Below are 19,859 nucleotides of genomic sequence, written 5' to 3' on the forward strand. Positions count from 1 at the left end.
GTGTGTCTCAGACCTGCCACCGCAGTGTCTGTGTGCAGTCTAGAACTGCCATCTTGGCTGTGAAGTGCACCCACTTCCCAGCCCCTGAACCTTCCCTTGGCATCATGTAAGCCACCCCTATGGTAGGGTGCATTGTATGTGTAAGGTAGGACATGCTCTGATGTGTGTAGCATGTCCTGGTAGTGTATTACACCCAATTTCGTTTTTCACTACTGTATGGCTACCTGTTCTCCATAGGCCAGAATGGGAGGTGTGGCTATTACATTCTATAGTCCTAACTGACCCATAGAACATGGTAGAAAAAAGAATTTAGTATGCCTGAGCTCAGAATATTAAAATACATCTTTTAGTGAGGTTTATTTTTATATTCTGTGTTTGAAAATACCACTTTTAGAAAGTAGGTACTTTCTTGCCTAAGCCTTCCAGTGTGCTCTGCTGTTATGTGTATTGGCTGTCTGGTTTTGGAGGGACAGGGCAGGCTGAGTCAGACCTGGGTTGAATAGAGAGATCTGCCTTGGAGTGAGGGGAGGGGTAGCTCCTGCACTTGAATAGGGCTGTGCCTGGCAAGGTGAATGCTGGCTCCACCTCCCACTGTGCGTCTGAGGGCAGACCCCCTCTTTCTGAAAGGAAGGATGCAGCCTGGTAAACAAAGTGTTCCAGGGCTGGGCAGAACTGGGTTCAGTGACTTGTAGCTTCTGAGAACAAAGACTTTTGGGGTATAAATATCTGTGCTGAAACCCCTACAATTTGTATTGCCCATGGATCTCAAGACCAACCTCTGTCCGTGGAACTGCAGAAAGCTGCAGGAGAGGACTGTCCTGGTGTTGTGTGCTGTTCCCTGGATTGGCCTGCAGTAGTTTTCATTGGACTGGAAAAAGGAGGGAAAAGGAGCTGTGAGATAACTTTTTAATCTTGAACCTGCAATCACCCATGGGCTAGAGAGAGAACAAGCCCCTTGACTGAAGTCTCAGGACCAGTAGACTTAATTTTCGTCGCTAAGGCCTGTTAGTGAGCCGCCGCAGCCGAGGAGCGTCAAGAAAATCATCGCATCGCTGCCGCTGAGAGCTCGCTGGCCTGATCATCGACCCGCACGTATGCGGGCCTAAAATTATCGCTACAGCCGCGGAGCGTCAGGAAGATCGTCGCCTCGCTGCCGCCGAGGGCACGCTGGCCTGATCATCGACCCGCACGTTTGCGGCCCGAAAATCATTGCTACAGCCGCGGAGCGTCAGGAAAATCGTCGCATCGCTGCCTCTGAGGGCTCGCTGGCCTGATCATCGCCCGCGCGTTTGCGGACCGAAAATCATGGCTACAGCCGCGGAACGTCAGGAAATTCGTCGCATCGCTGCCGCTGAGGGTTCGCTGGCCTGATCATCGCCCTGCCCGGTTGCGGGCCCCAAAATTGTCGCTAACCCCCGTTAGCGAGCGGCTGTGACCAAGAGCGTGAGGATAAACATCGCTAACCCGCCCGTGCTGCATTTTTTGTGGATTATTTGACAACATCTCAGAACTGTGAGTAAAAAGGGTCGCAGAGACCATTGCCCTGAACTGAGCTTTGCATTCCCCATTGGAACTATTTTTGCAGCATCCAGAGAGAATTATTTTTGTACAGTATTGTGGTTTCCTCGTTATTTGGTCTTGTGATAAGCCTCTACATAAAGATAACTATTTTTTGATAGCTACCTGTGTTGTCTCCCTTGGTAGTGTTCCTCACTGTTTTTGCTGTGTATGATCATCAACGCTTTACACACTGCCTCTGAGAGGGGTTGTCAAAGGGGTGCAGCCCTTCACTCTGACTTAGGAAGAAGGCTCCCTGCTTGGACAGTGGCCATCCACTGCCAACCAGAGACCCCCATTTCTAACATATATGTTTTGTGTTTTTGTGAGTAATCATAATGTCTGTTTTTTTTACCAATGAATTTGATTTTATCATCTCTGATCTGTATTCTTTTATGGTGATTTTTTATTTACAGAATAAAGATTTATATTGAATACTCATTAAGAGTTTTAAATAACAGGCTATTCTACTATCTTGAAGCAGTGGATAGGAGACCCTGTCAAAAATCGATAGTGTCCTTTAGCTACATATAACAGTGTTTTCATGTGTAGACTACACTTCAACCCTTAACTTCTCACCTACTTTGGACCATTCCTCTTCAATCATGCACTCAAATATACCTTTCTGGTAAGATAATGTTTGGTGCAATTTTATGACATTTTGTATTTGTTTTCTAACCTTGAATCTTGTGGCTGTGCTCCAGGCTTTTGAAAAGTGATTGTATTGTTTCAATGAGATACATTTAATGGTTTAGTCATTGAATTCATTTATGACTGGTGTTACTTTTGTTGTAAATGCACCTCCAGTGGGGTTCGGAATTCTGACTACTTTTTCTAGATTCGCTTGAGGTGATTGCTTTGTTACAACTTTTTTTCAAGAGAGAGGTCAGTGGTTCATAGAGCATGGATGCAAATTTTGTACAATAGTGAGGAGCTTTCTTAGTTCCTCTGTGGCCTGCCGCCCTTTGATTTCTTGCTGTGACCGGGTCAGGATTCATGGGATTTGTCCCCTACCCATGAGTATGCGAGCTTGATGTAACTGGAAGCTTCCATAAATCAGTCCTGCACAGGGTGCTTTGGCCAATTCTCATAGATTTGTGATAGCATCTTATAGAAATGGTTAAGGACTTCTTGCTGTGCGGTTGTTACTTTATGCCACACCTTTTCATATTGTTATCCGGTCCAACCTGGTAACCTCACTGAAATGATTGCAATGATGCAGTTCATTTCCAAGGCTATCAGGGCTTTTTTTTTTTACCAGCCAGTGTCTCTTGTATCTGATTGAAGAAATGTCATTTTAACTCACTCTAGCCATTAGGTACCCCACTCTTCTCATATCTTTTTTCATAGCAGCCACTGAGGGTCAGACAGGGCTTCTATCTAGCATGGTGTCCAGGTATTGTCATCTGGAAATATTATGTGCTTGGAAAATGTTCTGCGGTATGCAATACAGAGGGAGTTTATGCTGTTATGGATGTTGCTAGAATTCTCTGGTTGCTAATTTAACATCTTTTATCATGAAGGTATGCTTCTTGAAAAATGATGTTTAAGAGGTAGTGATAGTCTGGAGAAATAATTGCCCTGGAAGGCAAAACATTGTTACAGATCATATACCATAGTAAATACTACAATATCTGGAGGTGTGAGTGCAGAATAGTAAAATTCTGATTTTAATAGACAGCATTTGAGAAAACCACGTAACTGATGCACGTATATTTTATTTTTCTCTGCATAATGCAGAAAATTATTTTTATAAAGCACTGCCAGCTAACCCCTTGATTCCTCTACAGATGGTGACCGCATAGCAACTGTAGGGAAAACTTGGCAGACCGACAGGACTGAAAGTAAGGCTGGTCCTAGCACCTTGAGTGCACCGACAATCAGTCGCATCAACTCCAGTGAAGACAGACATCAATTCCGAAGCACCGAGGTTGCACCTTCTGCAGAATCGCCAGCCTCCAGCCTTGTAATTCATGACATGGACATGGTCTTCAAGATGATGGAGCCACTTACACTGAAGCTTAACGTGCAGAAGGTGAGAGTGACTGATATGCAAAATAGGATTGTTAAATGACTGATTGCCTGTGATCTATGACACCGTTAACCAAATTGCCTTAAAGCCCACGAAAACATACTTATTTTCACAATTTTAAAATTGCTATGCCATCTAGCAGCAGTATGTTTAGAATTCTAGTGGTAGATTTTTATGAACACTCCAATTTATTCTTACGCTAGATTTTTGAGAACACTCAGATTTGTTCTTATGCTGAGCATAGAGCAGCTAAGTTATGTAAAAGTTGGAATGTTCATTGGCTTTTAAAGCATTTTCAAATTCTTTGTCTTCTACAAATGAAGGTACTAGTTGTGCAGACTCTTTCAATTAAGTTTGTGATATATGAAAACTTACAGTAAGAAAAAACGATATTGTATTTTGGACAGCCTTGGAAAAGACTTCAGTCATGTCAGTCCTTTAAAATAGCATCATTACAATCCATTATGAAATCTCAATCTCAAGCATCCTGTTCAAAACATTTATGTATCACCTGCACCCCACAAGGGGAGAACATCACATTTACCTACTGGATTGCATTTTCAAGAAAACCTTTCTTGTCCTATATTACACGAATAAGAAATGTATTTGAATGGTAACCCATACGCTTCAGCCGGCACCAATCTTCAGGTGCAAATCTGTGATTCAACCCTCTACTGACACCAGACATCTCCTGCTGTAGACTTCCTTGCAACTTGCCTTGGGAGGTTCATAGTGTTTAGAAATTGCCACCTACGTGCTGCATAATTCAGACTTTCCGCAGCAGGGGTGGGTAGAAAATCACGATTTTATTAAAGACATGGATGCCAATAATATTAATATCTTCTCTATTGCCAACTCACAACAGCAACTTGAACAAACACTTTGGGCCCCATTAGTATGGGAAACGGGACCGCCCGCTGAATATGCGGCGATCCCGCACTCCCAATTAGTATGCGCTCGCCACACTGGCGGGCGCATGGCGCATCTGCAACATTGCGGCGGGCGGTGCAGAGCGCACCGCCCGCTGCAATGCCACAAAGGCAGGTTGTGCATTTCAATGCACAACGTGGCAGGCACCGCGCGATGCCTGCCACATTGTTCATTGAAAGGCAAGGGGGTACCATAGGTGCTCCCCATGTGCACCCCCCACCCCCCAGAATCCCTGGGGGCCCTCTATGGGCCCCCAATGGCGAAAACGCCTGCTTGCCACGGAAAGGCAACACCCTGCCTGCATACTAATATGGATGGCGGTGTCTACCAGACACCGGCACCATATTAACTGCTTTTCTGCCCGGTAGGCAATCGGGCGGATTGCTTACCGGCGGAAAACCGGCGGACGGTCTTCCCATCCGCTGGGGTCCCCCCTCGCCACGGTAATGTGGCAAGGGGGGAATTCATATGCGGGCTGTGGTTTTCTGCGGGCAGATCGCCACCGCCATACAGGCGGTGGCGATCTATCTGATTTCTTAATGAGCCCCTTAGAATTAGAATACGAATCTTTTAACATTCTGCTCTATATATAATCCGAAGTCAGGCAGCCATCTTCCTTCTTTTGCTGGCAGTATTAGGAACATTAAACATCTTCATGCTTGAACATCCTGTGGTGGATAAAACCTCTTCCAACACTCCTCTGGCTTTCTTATTTACTTCCTGTGGTCACCTCCCCCCAAAAACACATAAAATATATTAAAGGGTAGGCTTAACACAGGACTGAATAATATCAGCCTCTTTGTCTTTAATACAATCATGATATTCTACCTACCCCTGCTGCGGAACATCTGAATTTTATATCAAGGCACGGAGGCCAATATTATGCACGTTTCAAGCCTTGCCATAACATTCCTCACAGCACCTTCCATGGATAAAAAAAGAAATGTAAACACCGATTCTGTTGACCAATCCACTGCAGCTAAAATACTTGTAAATCCACCTCCTGTCACTAAAGCCTTGGATGCCAAAGCCCCTCTTGCAGAATGTGCTACAGAGCTTGCAAGAACAAATCCTGCCATTCTCATCGCTTCCTTAACCCATCGTGCTAATGTAGGGGAGATACAGCCTCGTAAGGATACCTACAAGAAATGATCAACTGCATCTCCACGTTACTTCTCAAACTTTATGTTCGTCTCTCATATTAATGCAAGGATCTCACTACTCAAAGTCTTCTATAAAAAAATGTCTTGGATAAAAAAAAAGTCTGCAACATAGTCTTAGTCCTCTTCCTGATATTGAAACATACTCCTCCTGGTAAATATCTCCATGATGTCATCTCCAACACCTTAAAATATGACAATCTTCTAAACGAAATCAGACAAAGAAGCATGATTAACTTGAATGACAGATGTTTTAAATTCAAAAATGTGTTCTCTTTCCAACTATACAATTCTCTCTCAAAACAAGATCTACATTCCACAAAGAAGAATACTTCGGGTCCAATGGTGTCCTCAACCGCACCCTCCTCAACAACCTTTTCACCACATCATGCTGCCCCACTGGCACACTATTCTCGAACTCATGGCCTGCTGAAATCTCTGACCTACTTATATTTACTGAACTGTACGAATTCCCCTTAAGGAAAACCTCTGACAAAAAGTTAACCACCTCCACCACAGATGCTGAAATGGGATACAAATTCCACAGAACACACTAACACATCCATCTCTTTAATACCAACCTGTATGCCTTAGATGTTCCTGGTGACCAGGATTCCTTGATGAGTTTCAAAGTTTCTGCTAATAAAGCTGAAACCTGCCAAACTCTCCCGAAATCAACCATCCCTTCAACCTCAACAGTCCCTGCAAAACTAACTTGAGTCTCTCTCCCATCGTATTTACTAACAGATCTGCGAACTCCGGCAGAAGAACTGGACCATCTATCAACAGATCCATGACGTCTAGATACAAAACCTGGGATGGACAAAAAGCAGCTATCAACACTATTTCCACTAGCTCTTTTCTCACTTTCATTAGGAATCTCTGTATCTCTGCAAATGGTGGGAAAGCATAACTGTGAGCCCTTCCCCAGTGCTGCAGAAATGCATCCTCTGTCTCTGGATCCAGCCTCCAACTGTAGAACTTGTGAATTTCAGCATTCACCCTCTTGGTGAACAAACATTAACGGTCCCCATCTGTTGCTGAGTTTGCCAAACACCCTCTTGTTCAGCATCCAATCACTGAAATGCTTCAACTTCCTGGAGTTCCAATCTGCTATTATTTTGCTCATCCCTGGTATATACTGAGCCTGTACCATAATGTCCTTGCTCAGACAAAAATGCCAAAAGTCGCTTGCTAAATCCACTAACGTATTTGACCGTGGTCCCCCCAACTTCTTGACATACCCATCTGCAGAAATATTGTCCATTTTTAATAATGCACAACATTTTACCTTGTTCCTGACAAATGTCTTGATCACAAAGGACACTGGCAACAACTCCAGATAATTGACGTGCATTGCCTTCTCCTGAACTGTCCACTTTCCCCCTATTGCTAATGAGCCACACCTTGCTCCCCAGCCCTACAGACTAGCATCCGACTCTATACCCACCTTCTGAATGTCACCAAATATTGCCCTTCCATTCCAAGCTCCCAAATTTCCCAGCCACCACTCCAGCTCTCCTTTTGTCTCTACATCTTCCTGTACTCACTGGTCTTCAATCTCTGTAGGGTTCGATAATGCAATGAGCTGGAAAAACTGCCTGTATTGACGCAGACAGCAGCCCTAGCATCCTGGCAATCTGATGCAAAGTTATCCATTCGTACATCAACATTTTCTTGCAAATCATCTTCGCCTTCTCCAGGGGTAACCTCAACATACATTCCAGTGTCTAAATCTGAAAGCCCAACAATCCCATCTCCTTTGCTAGTTCCAGACATGATATCTCTTTGCTCACTACAAAATCCAGATCCTTCAACACTGCACTGCTAGCCCCGTTTGCTCCTGCGCTAACTCCTCGCTGTCTAACATAATTAAGATGTCGTCCAAATACACTATCAATCGGAAGCCTCTCATCTGCAGCTAAGTCACTATTGGCCTCATCACCTGTCAAACTAAATGGAAGATTCTTGAACCTCCACCGTATCTCCTTCCAATGGATTCTCAAAAAATCTCTCTGGTCCCTGGCAACTGGTAAGGTCAAGTAAGCAGCCTTCAAATCTAGATGTGTTAACCAGTCTCCCTGTCTCACGAGCTCTCACAGCATATGAATCCCTTCCATCTTGGAGTGATTATACTGTACCCAGTAGTTCAACTCCTTGAAATGTATGCCCTTGTCCTTCTTTTCGACCAGAAATAAGTTGCACAAAACCAATCATTACATTTCCTGCCTTCTCTACAGCTCCCATTTTCGCAAGCTTCTTTACCTCTTGATCTACCATTCTCTCTTCTGTTTTAGAAAATCTTAGAGGCTTCTGACATCTTTCCTGCACAGGAATTTCTACAGTGTCAATCGAGATACCCCTCCACTGTTTGTAACACCCATTGATCTGCCATTATTTCCTTCCATCTCTCCAAAAAATGGGTGAGTCTGCCACCCAACTGTACCGGGGTACACAAAGGGTCTTTTACTAAACATACCTTGTTGTCTTGCCCTCCTGTCTCTTGTAAATATTCCTCTTCCCCTCTGGGGATAGAATGCTGTCTGATATCATGTTGATTGATATCCACTGGGTCTAAATCCACGCGAGAATTACATCCATGTGATTCCAACAAATTGGCTGGGGATTCGACCCTGCATTCTCCCGGCCCCACCAAAAACCATTCTAATATCCTTCTGCACCTTCTGTATGGAATTAAATGCAATGGCATATTGATGCAGCGGTAATTTCACGGTAATTTCTCAATGCAAAACCTCATTTACCTCTCATTTACCGCTGTAAAGGTACTAGACCCTTGCCACTGTATATTACCTTCAGGAGATTTTACATAAACATGAAAAATCAAAAATGTATTTAATATTTAAGTCAATAAAGAGAGTTGTGACTATTTTAAAGGTTTTTAATTTCTAGTCAAAAGTTAAGTTTCTCTGACCCTTTATTCATTAGTCAAATATCAATCAGGTTACAGAATTGAAAATAGGAAAATAGAATTAATACAGGACATATTACAGTCTGCATATAAAGCATCACATGTAGAAAAGAAAACGTGGCGCAAAATATCACTCTTAAAGAGTTTCTAAGAAAAGAGTGAGTCTTCCAAGGCTAATCAATAATCAATAATGGCAAAAATCTCCCATGAAGAGAAATAAATGCATAGGACAACTGCATCTTTTCAAAAGCAGTTAGTCAAAGCATGAAATTTAAAGTTTGGCACCTAAAATCTAAACCTGTTCTGATCCTCTCAGCTCTCTCTCTGCCTCTCTGCGCTGTTCATCTGCCTCTGTCTCAGGAGCTGCAAAATAGCCCCCACAGACGCAGCCCCTCCTTCTCTCTCAAAGGCTTCAGTTATCTGACTACTGTCCTGCCTGGCGTTCAGGAAAAATTGAGCAAAAAGCCACCCCACCTTCCTCTGTCTCTCCTCGGACGAAATCTCCTCCCAGTCTGCACCCGCGACGTTTCACGTACCTAACCCATATGATGTCTGGCCTCATCTGCTGCCTCTCCTCTCTCCTCCTCCTAAAAACAGCAAGCAGCAAAACACGCCTCCAAAGAGGTCATTATTTATACTCTAATTCTTGACTGACTACACAAATAATGTTGCGGTTTTCAGTAAAGTTTGCACTGATTGGTTAGCATAGATGACATGAGGGTCTCACCATCCTGTTCTCATTGCAAATCCGGTTTTAACAAAAAACACGTTAATGATAAATACAATCATATATTTCAGCACCATTTAATAGGAAAAATATTTGTCTATTTCCTTTTTTCCTGTCACATCGCACGCAGGATAAGCACATTCCACAAACACTGGTACATTGGCAGGACTACAAGAATTTAAAGTTTACGGTGTCCTTGAACTAGGTCTTCACTCAAGGCACTTGGCAGTATGTAGCTGTTTTCTGCGCATGCTCTCTCATTTAATATAATTTCACAGCCTTGCTGGATTCACAGGCAGCCATTTTATCTTAGGCCCAAAAATAAAACAAACCCAAAAATAGTATTCATTTACGAAATAGAACCCTTTCTGTTTATCTCCCCCATGCTAATACGTTGTATCATTTATTTTCCTAGCAAAAGCTATTAGTTTAAAGCAGCTTTTCTATTATTTGTGCACAACATGCAAAAATGCGCAATGTACAACATAGCATAAAACATGCACCAGTGCAAACTTTCAAAGCACACACAGTTAATACATACTCATAGCAACATGCTCTAATGTTTTAGATAGCTTTTCATGCGAAATGCTTTAGCCCCACGTGCAGTGATGGTGCATGGTTAATTTAATACACATTATAAAAAGATGTGTTATGAACTGAATATGTATTTGTCTAAATATGCAACAAAGCCAAAGTCTCTTGAGACAGGAAACAGGGAGTGTAATTTATAAGGGAAAAGAGCTGGGAAGAGAGAACACACATTCTATGATTATCCTCAAAGCTAAAATAGCCACTGAAATCACTAGTTTTCTCTTCACTGCAAAACACGTTAATTCAGCACAAGCATTTCAGACTGAAAGCATTGACCAGGCCTCATTTTATGTCTTTCACTGTGCTTTGCACCAAAAGTGCTACTTTTAATAAGCATTTGACTAGGCCTCATTTCGTGTTTCATGTGCCATGTGTTTTCCGCCTGCACCAAAGTCTGCGTCAATTTAAATGCGGTCTGCCCGAAGCACAAAAATAAAGCAATGCCTGACTCCAGATGAAATCTGGGCTACGTCAATACTTTGCCATCTCCTTCACAAACTTATCTCCAAAAGTAGGGCTTTAGCCTCCTGACCTGTCTTCTTACTTGCTTGCTCCACTAACTTTGGCTCAATATTCATCAAGAGACTTGTCGTATGCTCTGCACCAAAACATCCACACCAGTCTCCTGTAAATATGTCTCCTCATACATGGCACACATCTTTGTTATGAGCCCACATACACCTAGAAGGCAATCCTGACATCCTTTTCATCCCCTTTCCAGACTTGGATCTCTCCCTGATTTGTTCAAGAAGTGTAACATCTTAGAATCTAGATCCAGCATCAACAATAAAGATTGGCCAGAGATGGCCTTGGACATTCAGAGCAAAGTCATGTTCTGACTTCCTTAGGTATCTCCCGCCTAATCCAGAACTCCAATTATTCCGCCACATGCTGTGCTGGGAGCTACTGACAAGGTAAGGGATGCTGTATGGAATGTGGGCCCAACATATAATCCCTCAAGGGATCCTTCACCTGCTCCACCTGTTTATTTTCCACTTTCTCTTTTTTTTTTTACTCTTTTCCTTTCTATTCCTCATCCTCCCTGTCTCCTAAATCAGATGAACACAAAATGACAATGCCCCCGCCCTGCTGGAGGAGTCATCACAGGCCACCCCTCTGTGATCCCTCTTACTGGCCTTCATAACCTTCTCACTCAACTCAAGTTTCCCCCCCGAATTGTACTTTCCTTTTGTCTTTAAGCCCTTCTCTTTTTGCCTATACTTCTTTTACTGAGTCGCTTTACAAACACCACTCTCTCCAGCCGCCTTATCCGTAGCCTTCAACTGACCAGAGCTGCTTGTCCTCATTCCTGCTCCCAAATTTCCGTTCCAAACTTTCCATACAATCATCTAGTTTCTTCCCTAATTGGGTTGCCAAGGTTGAAACTACCTGACACATTCCTGGACCTTATCCTCAATGCTCCTTTCTGATGCACCATTACCTTCCATTCTGACAGAATATATCTCACCAGTCTAAATTTTATCCATGGAATCCAAAATCTTTCCTTCAACTTAATGTATAGCACTCTTCCAAAATATCTCTGGACTTCAACTACCAGAGATCTTCTGCTTCTCTCATCACCAAGCTGAATCTGACTAAAAAAACACTTCTAAACTATCCCTAAATATCACTGCCTGGCCTCTCCTTATGAAAGGCCACACTGCCCCAATCCCAAATGGCAACCTGCGTCCTCTGACACTCGTACGGCAGCTGCATATAACTAAATTCGGCCCAGCCTGCAAACGTGCTCCAATCCATCAGGCACCCCTCATGTAAGTGCCGGTCCATTTCTTATATTTTCCCTCTCATAAATTAGGGGTTAATTAAAGCACAACTACGAAGCTGTTCAAACTCTCTAATCCTGCATGTCCCACCGGCATTCATCCGAGCACGCTTGCACTTGGCCGTGCCATGCGCTATGCTACTCGCGATCCAGGTTGCGTTCGTCCCTATGGAAGGCACCGTCAGCGCCTTAATCAAGCAAAGTTGAGCCCATTCAAAAGACACAATGCCTAAACAGGTGTATCACCTTTCCATTTAGATCAAATTTTAGAGTTACCAGTTTTCTTTCCAAAATCCAGAAACTGCAGCAGGACATGCTTTACATGCACTTGATGTTAAACGTGCACTTCTGTACTATTTGGAACACACAAAACCATTCATAAAAACACAGCAACTGTTTGCATCTTTCTCAAATCTATGTAAAGGTAAAGCCATATAAAAATCAGGAACAGCATGATGGATAATCACATGCATACACATTTGCTATGCCAAAGCAAAATGAGCATTAACAACCATGCCAAGGGCTCATTCATCAAGGAATAAAGCAGCCACAATGGCATACATTGGGAATATCACTCTCATTGACACCTGTGAAGCAGCAACATGGATAAACCCACACAATTTACAAAACACTACTGTGTGGATGTATGAGCCAAACAATATGCTCCAGTTGGACAAACAGTCCTTCGAACATTATTTCTAGGAAGCACATCATCTCATGCCTAAGGCCACCAAGACAGAGGTACTGCTTTACAGTCTTAGCCAACACATGCTACGAATGGAGTATGTTACTTACCATGTAAGAATCTTTCGTAGCGTGTACTGCTGCAGATTCACATGCACCCTCTCACCTCCCCAGCAGGTATTAGATGCAGACAAATATACACACACATACAGCATGTTATACAGCAAAGCTAACTTAGCAAACTGTATGCTCCTTCCCTATATGGCACGGAGGAAAAACATGATCTAAAAAGGAGCCGTGGAACATGCGCAATACCTCAAGGGGGAGGAAAGATGATGTACTTTCTCGTGCAAAAGCAACTTGCACGGTCCGGGCCCTATTCTAGATGGTAGGAGTGTGCATGGTATGTTAATCTGCCACACTACACACTGCAAATAGATGCCTACAGGGTAAGTAACATACTCCTTTCTTTACACTTTGGTGAAACGATTGATAGTTTTGAAGAATAATTGCCTACTTTTTCAAATAAAATCAAATTTGGACAAAATGGACTACAAACAGGCTGCTAAATGTGTGCTTTTATTTTGAAAAGTTTGCTTTTCTAATGAAAAATGTTTATTGGATGTATTTTATGAAAGTGCAACAGAATGTGACACATGGGCAGGACTGTTCACTACTTACACTTCTCCACGGAGATTACTAGGAGAACAAGCTATTGCCCTTGTGATTTGTCCTTAATGTTTTTTTAGGTTTGCATGAATAATCACATTTATGATAGTAGCCTGCAAAAGAATGAATACAATTACACATTTTTGATGCAAGTTTGATTTCATAAAATGTTTACACAATAAACATAAAAAGGTTAGGTACAAACTGTGTATTTCCAATTGTTACAAATAGAATAGAGATAACATGCCTCTTCAAGGTAATTCAAGTCTCTTAATGCCCCTTCTCACAAAAAATAAAACTAATTAAACATTGGATGGCAGCCCCAGAACAATATACATTGGCATAGCATCTGCTCCTTTCTGTAACGTGCTACCTTTTTGTTCTTTCACAACACTGGCCCAAATGGGAACAAGTACAGCATTCCTCCATATCCCTGGACAAACCTGCCACTACTATGAAAAGCCGCTGCGGACCACAGGATCTTCAAGGTTGCGACTGTCAGGGCGAGTAGATTCTCAGAACAATCTCTTACTGTTACATAGGCATGGCCCCTTGAAATGCCTCCATAATTTTTTTTTATCCAGGAATGTTAATTTTTTATTTGTGTTTTGTATCATTAGAGAAGTAATTTAGCTTGGGTAGACATAGCTGAACTAGTCTGAATTTTTCTGGATACCATTTTTTAAAATGGCAGCTCTGTTGCAGTGATGATGTAATATTTCAGGAACCATGAGACCTATATCCTTCATTTTTATGTCAAAACATAGGCTTAGGGGGTCAAGTAGGCTTATAGAGATAGAAAATAACTCCTCAGAGCAAACATTCCACCATTTTCCAAAATGCTGGATCTAAAATGATGTGTTTTAGCTGCCATATTGGTAATCTATTTTAATACTGTTTTGGTTTTTCTGTTGATTCAAATTCGTAAACATGAGCAAAGGAAGTAGTAGCAGAGGATCTTTACCTCCTGACAGTGTTGCTAATTACAAAATCTGAGGACTCATTCAACAACAAAAAATGAGTCATATGCCAAACTGATCCAAAAGAAAATCTAACATCCACTACGGCTGGACAGAGGAGAGTTCGAGTTGCTTCAGAAATACTGCAAAGCAAAAGTTCACAAAAGTTTAAAACTGTTGGGTGAAGAGGATCAAATATTTTATCATTGTAACAACAAATTCTGCAAGTCGTATACAATGAAAAAAATCCTGGAATTTTTTTTGTCAAAAAATAGCAGAAACCGGTGAATCACAACAAGAATTTGAGTTTTCTGAGAAAGCGACCACAACCAAACCCAATAGCCATCCACTTAGAAGATTAATGGCTATCCCTCGTCCACCTCCAACAACTGATCACAAAAGCAGAGGTCCTTCAATGTGTTATCTGTGGTTTAGCCAGAACATGGACACTAGGGATAATGAAAGAACAAAGTACAGAGTATGTGAATACCAAAGGGCAAATATATTTTTAACTGCAGCGGGTTTCTTCCAAAATGAAGTTTTTAGCCGAATATCTGCTCTAAACAGCAAAGTGAATGTATTTGCAGTGGATTTGTATGCCCACCGGAACTGCATGCATGCGTACATTCGAAAATATGAATGTACGATGAGCTCCCAGCAGCAGTGTAACAGCCAGCCTTCAGTTAAGTTTGCACTCTTTGAAAAAGCAAATTACGTTTTAAAGCCACTCCTGAGTGCTGGCTACGGGTTCACACTCAGTGAGATCGGAGAAATAATGGTCAACATTGATAAATCTGTTTTGATCCACAAGAATGAAATTAAGATTGTTCTGGTCAGAATGTGCAATAGCAGAATTATTTTTGTCAGTCTAACAAAAAAATGAGCTACTTTCGTGGTAGACTGGGATGTGATGATGGCTTTCACTGATTTTGCAATCAGTGCAAGCCATCCTCACATCCCAGTCTACCACAACGTTTCAAAGTGGCTGAGGACATGTATCTTCTTCGACCTGATGCTGCGGTCCACAAAGCTGATTTAACTGACTTTATCATATCAATTATTCGGTGCAGATGAAGGATAAAGAAAAGCCAGTTCCTCAGTAGGCTGGAATTCATGCTCTGATCTCCCAGAATACTGTCCCACTGAAGAAGGCTGGGATTTTACCAGTAATACCATCCCCAGTCACAAACTACACAACAGTATACACAGCTCTAAATAATTTTCAAAATGTGCGTGTTCAGCTTGAAGACCAGCCTATCCTGACAATTGTCTGTGATTAATGTGTTTTCCGTATTGTAGCTGACATTTTTATGAGCAATCAAGTAGGATTTGATGATCTTTATCCAATGACGGGTGTTTTCCACATGACAAAAGTTGTGTTGCAGTGTGCAGTAAGTTATCTCAGTGGGTGTGGCATAGACAATGCACTTATGGAGGCTCAAATCTTTGGAAGCAAAACTGTCCAGAACTCATTATGTTTGTTTGTTACAAGGTATGCTCATCGTATCTGAGGCTATAGAAACATTGCATTGGAATGCTTTCTGGAACAAGAAAGGCAAATTAAGTTTTGCATATCCTATGTCAGAAGTGAAGAAGGCACAGGGTACACTTCATTCAAAAGACATAATGCAAAGCTAGGTAATGTTCAATACACTCAGTTCAGAATCAGAAAACCTGAAAAACAAGTTCATAGAGTTTGTCAAAGATTGTGAAGAAAAATCAGAACTTTGCAAGTACTGTGGAAATGTTTTAGACAAGATAGCTCTAATTACAAACGTGGTACATGCTGATCAGGAAAATGATTAGAAGCTGCATGTCAAGACTATGGAGTCATTGATTACTGTGTTTCACAAATACGATTGCATACACTACAATTAGATATGGGTCCTGGTATATGCAAAGAGTGAAGAAGCTAGAGGTGGCAAAACTACACCTCAACAGAAAATTCATCCAAATACATTTTGTAGGGAAAGACAGAGGCAAAGTTTAATGCTGTTACTCCAAATATGAACCTGGAACAGACGATCCCGAGATCACAGTAAAGCTCCAACAGAATTATTGGTCAGACTCGTAAAAGTGACTATGTTACTCAATGGCAGCTAGTTTACCATGAAGTCCTTTCTATTTGCAATGTTTCCAGAAAGATGACAAATGCAAAATGAATGGACCATTGTGAAAACTGTTCCTCACCACAAACTCGTGGGAAAGAGAGGAGAACGTTTTAACATGTTGACTGCCTTCTTCATTTCATGCAGCAGCAAGGAAACCACTTTGAAATGACCGAGCCTGTGTGACTAGCCAATTTTGTGACCAAACAATATGTGAATAACAATATAAAGTCATGTCTATTAGATGTCCTGGAACATGGATTGAAATTATAATTGAATTGAGCATAATTCAAGGATTGTCAGAGTTATTGATATGGTATGGAAAAGGAGAAAAAAGACACTTAATTGCACTTGATATTCTGTACAAGAAATTTGACCCAGAGAAAGCCAGTGTTCTTATCAAGGCACATGTTCTTACGGGTGATTATGCTATGAGCAAAATTGGAACAAAGCTTGGAGTTTAACTGCTGAATCTGTGAAGTTCCTGAAGGGATTTTATGAGACAGAAGAAGAATGTGACTTTAAAGACGTGGAAAATATCTTGTATGTGTGTGGAAAGCGAGTTCTGACTGTCACACATTTGATGATCTTTGGTACAGTAAGTTCAAGAGATCAGTGCCGCTAAGTGACCTGCACCAATGTCATATTCTGTGCGCAGGCACATTAAAAGAGCGTTCTACTTGATCAGAAGATGAGTAAATATTTTTGATCATGCATATGTAGAGAAAGATCTGTGTGAATTTGGTTGGGAAGATATTGATAGGGTTCTAAAACCTACAAACTTCTAAAGCCTCTACCCACAGAACTTACACATACATGTTCTTTCAATACCTGTCCTATAATAAGATGTCCCTGTCGATATGCTCTTCTCAAATGTTCAACATTCTGCTAATAAACCACAAGCGATTGCTGAAACAAATAAATAAAGTGAATTATGAAAATGTGTCTAAAACGGAAGTGATAAACATAATTTTATTTCATTTTCAGATCATAAACATTGTTTGGTGTCTACATAATAGGATTAAAAACCATTATTATTTGTTTCATACTTTTATATGTCTCTTCTTCCTTATTATAGCCGCCATTTTGGAAAATGATAGAAGGGCTGCTCTGAGGAGGTTTTTTTTGTCTCTATAAGACTACTTGTCCCTCAAAACCAATGTTTTGACACCAAAATGAAGTATATAGGCCTCATGGTTCCTGAAATATTGCATCATCATTGCAACATATCCGCCATATTTAAAAATGTCCTCCAGAAAAATTCAGCCTGGATCAGCAATGTCTGCCAAAGATTAATTATTTCCCCAATGATCCAAAAACACAAATCAAAAATGAAAATCTATGGAAAAATGTTTTTTAACAGGTATATCAGGGGCTCAGATTATATAAGAACAGAAAATAAAGTTATGCAGCAGATCTAACACAGCAGCTCCTCCTTTGTAAATCTGCATCCAAAAGTTGCATCCTCTCTGAGACTTCCATTCACCCCCCTTTTAAGAGGACAGTAACTTCCATTGTCCCTTATCATTAGAGAAATAGAGAGAACTTTGAAAGTATGGGATGGAGGGAATTAAACTCTGTTAAACTTGTCTAATCTACCATCCTTCCCAACATTTCCCTTTTCAAATTAATATGTTTTCTTCTCAAAGTTCAGTTGTACTAAAGATCCTGTAAATGTGGTACATTATCTTCAGTCGAATCATGTTGTATTCTTTGTCATGACCTTTTCTTTTTGACCATTGTAGGAAATGACAGCCCCACACAGGGGGGTAATGAAGTCTTTTAGAGGAGCCGCTTCGGAGGACGGTCCATTTGTCCATGACACAGGGAAGGAGCTCAACACACAGAGGGCAAACCTTCACAGTCCCAACGGGGAAGGCGATCCTTCCTTCACAAGAGACTTGCAGTCAGAGTCAGTAGCTGAGGACGGTAAGAAGACTTCTGTGTTGACTCTAAATTGAAACCAAATGGAATTATTTCTAAAGCACAGCAAAAATAACAAGCATGCATCTTATGTTTTTTTAGGATACTTAAAGCTTGACCAGAGACACTTTGATCTTTACTAGAACCTTACAGTTTTAACAAAGACCTAAGCCACTTCCATTGTCAGCACAACTTCAAGCCAAAACGTGTCCTGAGAATGTAGTCTTAGAAAAGTTCATAAAATAGTACTATGTTGGGTTCCAGATTATTTCTTTGCTTCACAACAAATCATTTTAGGAATTGGTAAATGACATTGGTTTAGTATTACAGCCTCTTTCTCACTTTTAGGAAAAACTGTTACTTCACTGCTTTTCAAAGCCTTCAGATCATGGGTTGTCAATTGATAGGCTACAGAATGCTAAATTATTTGATTGAATTCTTTGAGAAATGAATTCTTTTGGAAAAGTGTGGGTGGTGCTAAGAGATCTAGCACTCAAACACGTCAGTGCAATCGTAAGCAGGACTAAGAAAATTACCATAATTGGAAAGCTTAACTTGTTGACAAATAATTTTGGAAACTAGTGGATACTTACTACAGATTCCTGAACTTGTGCCTATTCTAAAGTCCCAGAGTTTACTTGGAAAACTCAAAAAGCAGTTCCCCTGCTCACCGGTAGGTGGTATGAGCAACTTCAGTAGTGATGAACGGAGCTGCACATAAGCACCACGCATGTGTGCTGATTCCAGTTTCTTTTCGTCTGCCCCTTCAGATGCGGATCTGGAGCTCTGCTCTTCTTCTTCACTCCGCATCAATAACATTGGGCTGTGGTAGAGTCCCAAGGGCATTTGGCAGCTGATGAGGCAAAAGAGTACGATAGCCTCTTGTTTTGCATCTGGAACCCAGTTTAACCCCTTGTTGTTAAGAGATGTGTATTTTGACATTAGGGCTACTCCTTGCATTGGTGAAACAGTTTACACTGGATTGTGAGGTGTGAATGAGGAATATACAAGCTTTTGGGCTGGACCATCTCATAATCAATGGCAGTCATTGTCAGAACATGACCTGCCACCAAGTGTAATATGAGCAATTTGCTTCTGATGCTATCCTTCCTGTGGATTTGTTTTGATACTGTAGATACTGTAGATTAAAACCTACCTACAAAGGACTCACTTGGGCTGGCTCACCATAAAGATGGAGAGCTTGTGGCTAACCTTTCAGATTCTGCCTAAAGATGGTGTTGGGTAAAGCAAAATGTGAGTTACTGCATCAAAGACCAAGTATTTAACAATGTTTATTTTTTCTCCTCCAGGTCTTACCGAGGTTGTAGAAGATTCTTCTGCATTGTTGAATTCCACAGTGGGATTTGAAAGAAGAGCACGCAGAGGCAGGCTTGGCCTCAGTCTTTCCCCACCACATCATACTCCTTTCATGCCCTCAACCACCTTCAGCTCCACCAAAGATAATGTGGATCAGGACCAGCAGCTGAGGGGAGGCGTCGCTATTAAAGAAACCGAAGTTTAGGGCCCAAAATGGGACTGAAACTGGAACATTGTTGTGGAGAAAGGAGAGGAGAGTGTCATAAAAACTGGATTTTTTGTTTTCTGAAAAACGCATATTAGCTTAAAGTAAACATATATAGTTATATACCTATTTTTTAAAAAAAGATGTCACACTACAGCAATTTTATTTGCTTCATGAAAAGTGTTTCCTGCCTGCCCAAGCAGGCTGTTTGCTGTTGGAGATAAGGGATCACTTCTCCACTTATTCTCTCCAAGTGAACAAAATCGACAGAAATGTATTTCCTGA

At 41.4% G+C, this 19,859-nt stretch overlaps 1 protein-coding gene across 1 annotated transcript in view; it reads left to right on the forward strand.

The window, feature by feature from the left end:
• LOC146772748 (rho guanine nucleotide exchange factor 11-like) overlaps positions 1-19,574 on the forward strand; it is a 249,882-nt gene extending 230,308 nt beyond the window's left edge. The window contains 4 exon segments of the mRNA XM_085637026.1: positions 3,298-3,324; positions 3,327-3,592; positions 17,875-18,058; positions 19,363-19,574. Of these exon segments, the coding sequence (XP_085493152.1) occupies positions 3,298-3,324; positions 3,327-3,592; positions 17,875-18,058; positions 19,363-19,574 (689 nt within the window).
• The last annotated feature ends 285 nt before the right edge of the window (positions 19,575-19,859 follow it).

Source organism: Triturus cristatus, chromosome 12 (genome assembly GCF_964204655.1).
Source record: "Triturus cristatus chromosome 12, aTriCri1.1, whole genome shotgun sequence".
Taxonomy (NCBI): domain Eukaryota; kingdom Metazoa; phylum Chordata; class Amphibia; order Caudata; family Salamandridae; genus Triturus; species Triturus cristatus.